This window comes from Anopheles cruzii, chromosome X (assembly GCF_943734635.1).
Source record: "Anopheles cruzii chromosome X, idAnoCruzAS_RS32_06, whole genome shotgun sequence".
NCBI classification, from domain to species: domain Eukaryota; kingdom Metazoa; phylum Arthropoda; class Insecta; order Diptera; family Culicidae; genus Anopheles; species Anopheles cruzii.
The window spans coordinates 355,600-357,502 of record NC_069143.1 but is presented as its reverse complement, the minus strand read 5'-3'; the positions used below and the strand labels follow the sequence as shown (position 1 = coordinate 357,502).

The 1,903-nt window shown below is 44.6% G+C and overlaps 1 protein-coding gene across 1 annotated transcript; it reads right to left on the bottom strand.

Moving 5' to 3' along the window:
* On the bottom strand, positions 1-1,903 carry LOC128273796 (coiled-coil-helix-coiled-coil-helix domain-containing protein 10, mitochondrial). Its single transcript, XM_053011840.1, has 3 exons — positions 1,724-1,903; positions 678-840; positions 1-590 (listed from the first exon to the last, which is right to left on the bottom strand). The coding sequence occupies exons 1-3, from the start codon at positions 1,768-1,770 to the stop codon at positions 348-350; spliced, it is 453 nt and encodes a 150-aa protein (XP_052867800.1). The 5' UTR covers positions 1,771-1,903; the 3' UTR covers positions 1-347.

The following is a 1,903-nucleotide window of genomic DNA, read 5'->3' as shown; positions in this document are numbered from 1 at the left end:
TACACGGCCACGCCCTCCAATGGGTAGATGAGTTTATTGGAACGGCACTTCTTCCGTTATCTACGGCGTGCAAAGCGGTGAATACATTTACAAGACCTATGCATCTCGGAAACTCCACTCTTAATGCATCACGGAAACATGATTAAACCGTGTGTCGCAAATTAAGATTCGTTAAGCTTATCACGACAGTTGATCTTTCAATCGTTACGCATTGCATTTAATTAGTTTTATTTCATTCAAACAATTTCTTTTCTAACAGCGAACCTAATGACGGTTGCTTATTGCTATTGAACGAATCTGTGGTAAGTGGTACGTTCTAAACTATTCCCGTTCCTTGCACGCACATTCTACACATGGTGTTGCACCTTGCACTGTCGGAGTGCCTCATTGAAACCGTCACAGAGCGTCAAATCGGACTGGTTCTGAGCGCAAGACAGAAACTGCTTAATCTCCCAGGCGCAGGGACCGCTCTCAGATGCTGCTGGCGCTGGTTGTGCATACTGTTGTGGTGCCGCTGCAACCGGTGCTGACGCTTCCTTCGAGTCGGATCCACTGAACATACCCGTTAGGGCGTGACCCATCGTATGGCCCTAAGCGAAGCGAAAGAAAGAAATGACAGGATAAAATCAATTCTGCTCAACAGATTTCTCAGGTCAATCGTAAAGCTAAAGGCTTACCACAGCAGAGCCTATGGCAACTCCACCGGCTGTAGCCGCCATTTGTGCCATGAGACCCGGGCCCTGCGATGGGGCCATCGGGGCGGCCATTGGTGCAGGTGCAGCCTGATGCACGACGGGTTGCTTCTGAAGGGGCGGTGACGCAGCAGCCGGTGCAGGTGCCCTGTAACGAACACAGACCAATTTATTTAAGACTAACCAATTCAAACGAAACGAAAATTTTAATATTGAGTAGTCATATCTCCATCATTAGCATCTGTGAGGCTAACCAATAACCCAACAGTATCTTTGTAAAAACATCGATTTGTTTCATCATCAGTTTGTTGGTTTGACGAAATTCACAGCAAACCCACTTCTACATTGATGTAGTTGTTTTATAGCGACTTCACAAAGTAGAATCCTACGAAAAACGAAGGAAAAATGTACCATGTCCATTGATTTAATTTCCAACCATGACAGTACATTAAATCTGCTTCATTCAATTATTTTATGAAACGATAAAACTTCATTAAAAAAATGCCAAGGCAAATAAAGCTACTCGACGAACCTATCGATCAAGTGTGCCAGCGTAAATAGATGAATTTCGACGGCTGTTCAAAGGTCGCACGAGAGTACGTCATGCGCTAGGGCCAGATCCTTCGAGATGATTTGCATAAAGTCGCTGCAGTTCCGGCGCAAAAGCAGAAACTTCTGGTACTATTTACCACGTGTTATGACATGTACTGATGGAACCAAAACAAAGATGAACGATCTATTCTCAACAGCAAATTATGAACGTTAGTGGAACGTTGTAGACGAGTCAAAGCTATTTTAAAGTCTATCAATGCCTGGTAGATGTTTTCGACGGCGAAAACATCACGCCACCACCGACTGGCGCATTATATGGCAGATTTTTCGACGATGTTTCATCATGTTTGTGCTGTTGCGTAACGATTATTTCCAGAGCCTTCTACTTAGCACTGCAAACCAATGCATGGTTAATATCAGAAATCATCTCATTGAACGTTCGCGACGGTCATTCTCGTAGCGGTTTCAGCGCAACTTACCTGCGAGCGACCGGTGGTGGAGATGCAGCACGTCCGCGCCTGGGCATTTTGCGGTTGGTTTAATGGGGATTACTTCCTTTGTTAGATATTGATAGTAGAGATGATATTGAGTTTTACACTTATTTTTCCAAGGAGCTAGTTCGTCGAGCTTGCACTGTATCGAAACTGTTACTGTGACTA

Excerpts from the sequence above, each read along its gene's own strand:
- LOC128273796 (XM_053011840.1), bottom strand. The coding sequence starts at position 1,770 with ATGCCCAGGCGCGGACGTGCTGCATCTCCACCACCGGTCGCTCGCAG. Across the intron at positions 841-1,723 it reads CCACCACCGGTCGCTCGCAG|GGCACCTGCACCGGCTGCTG; the intron begins GTAAGTTGCGCT and ends TGTTCGTTACAG. Across the intron at positions 591-677 it reads TTGCCATAGGCTCTGCTGTG|GGCCATACGATGGGTCACGC; the intron begins GTAAGCCTTTAG and ends CGCTTCGCTTAG.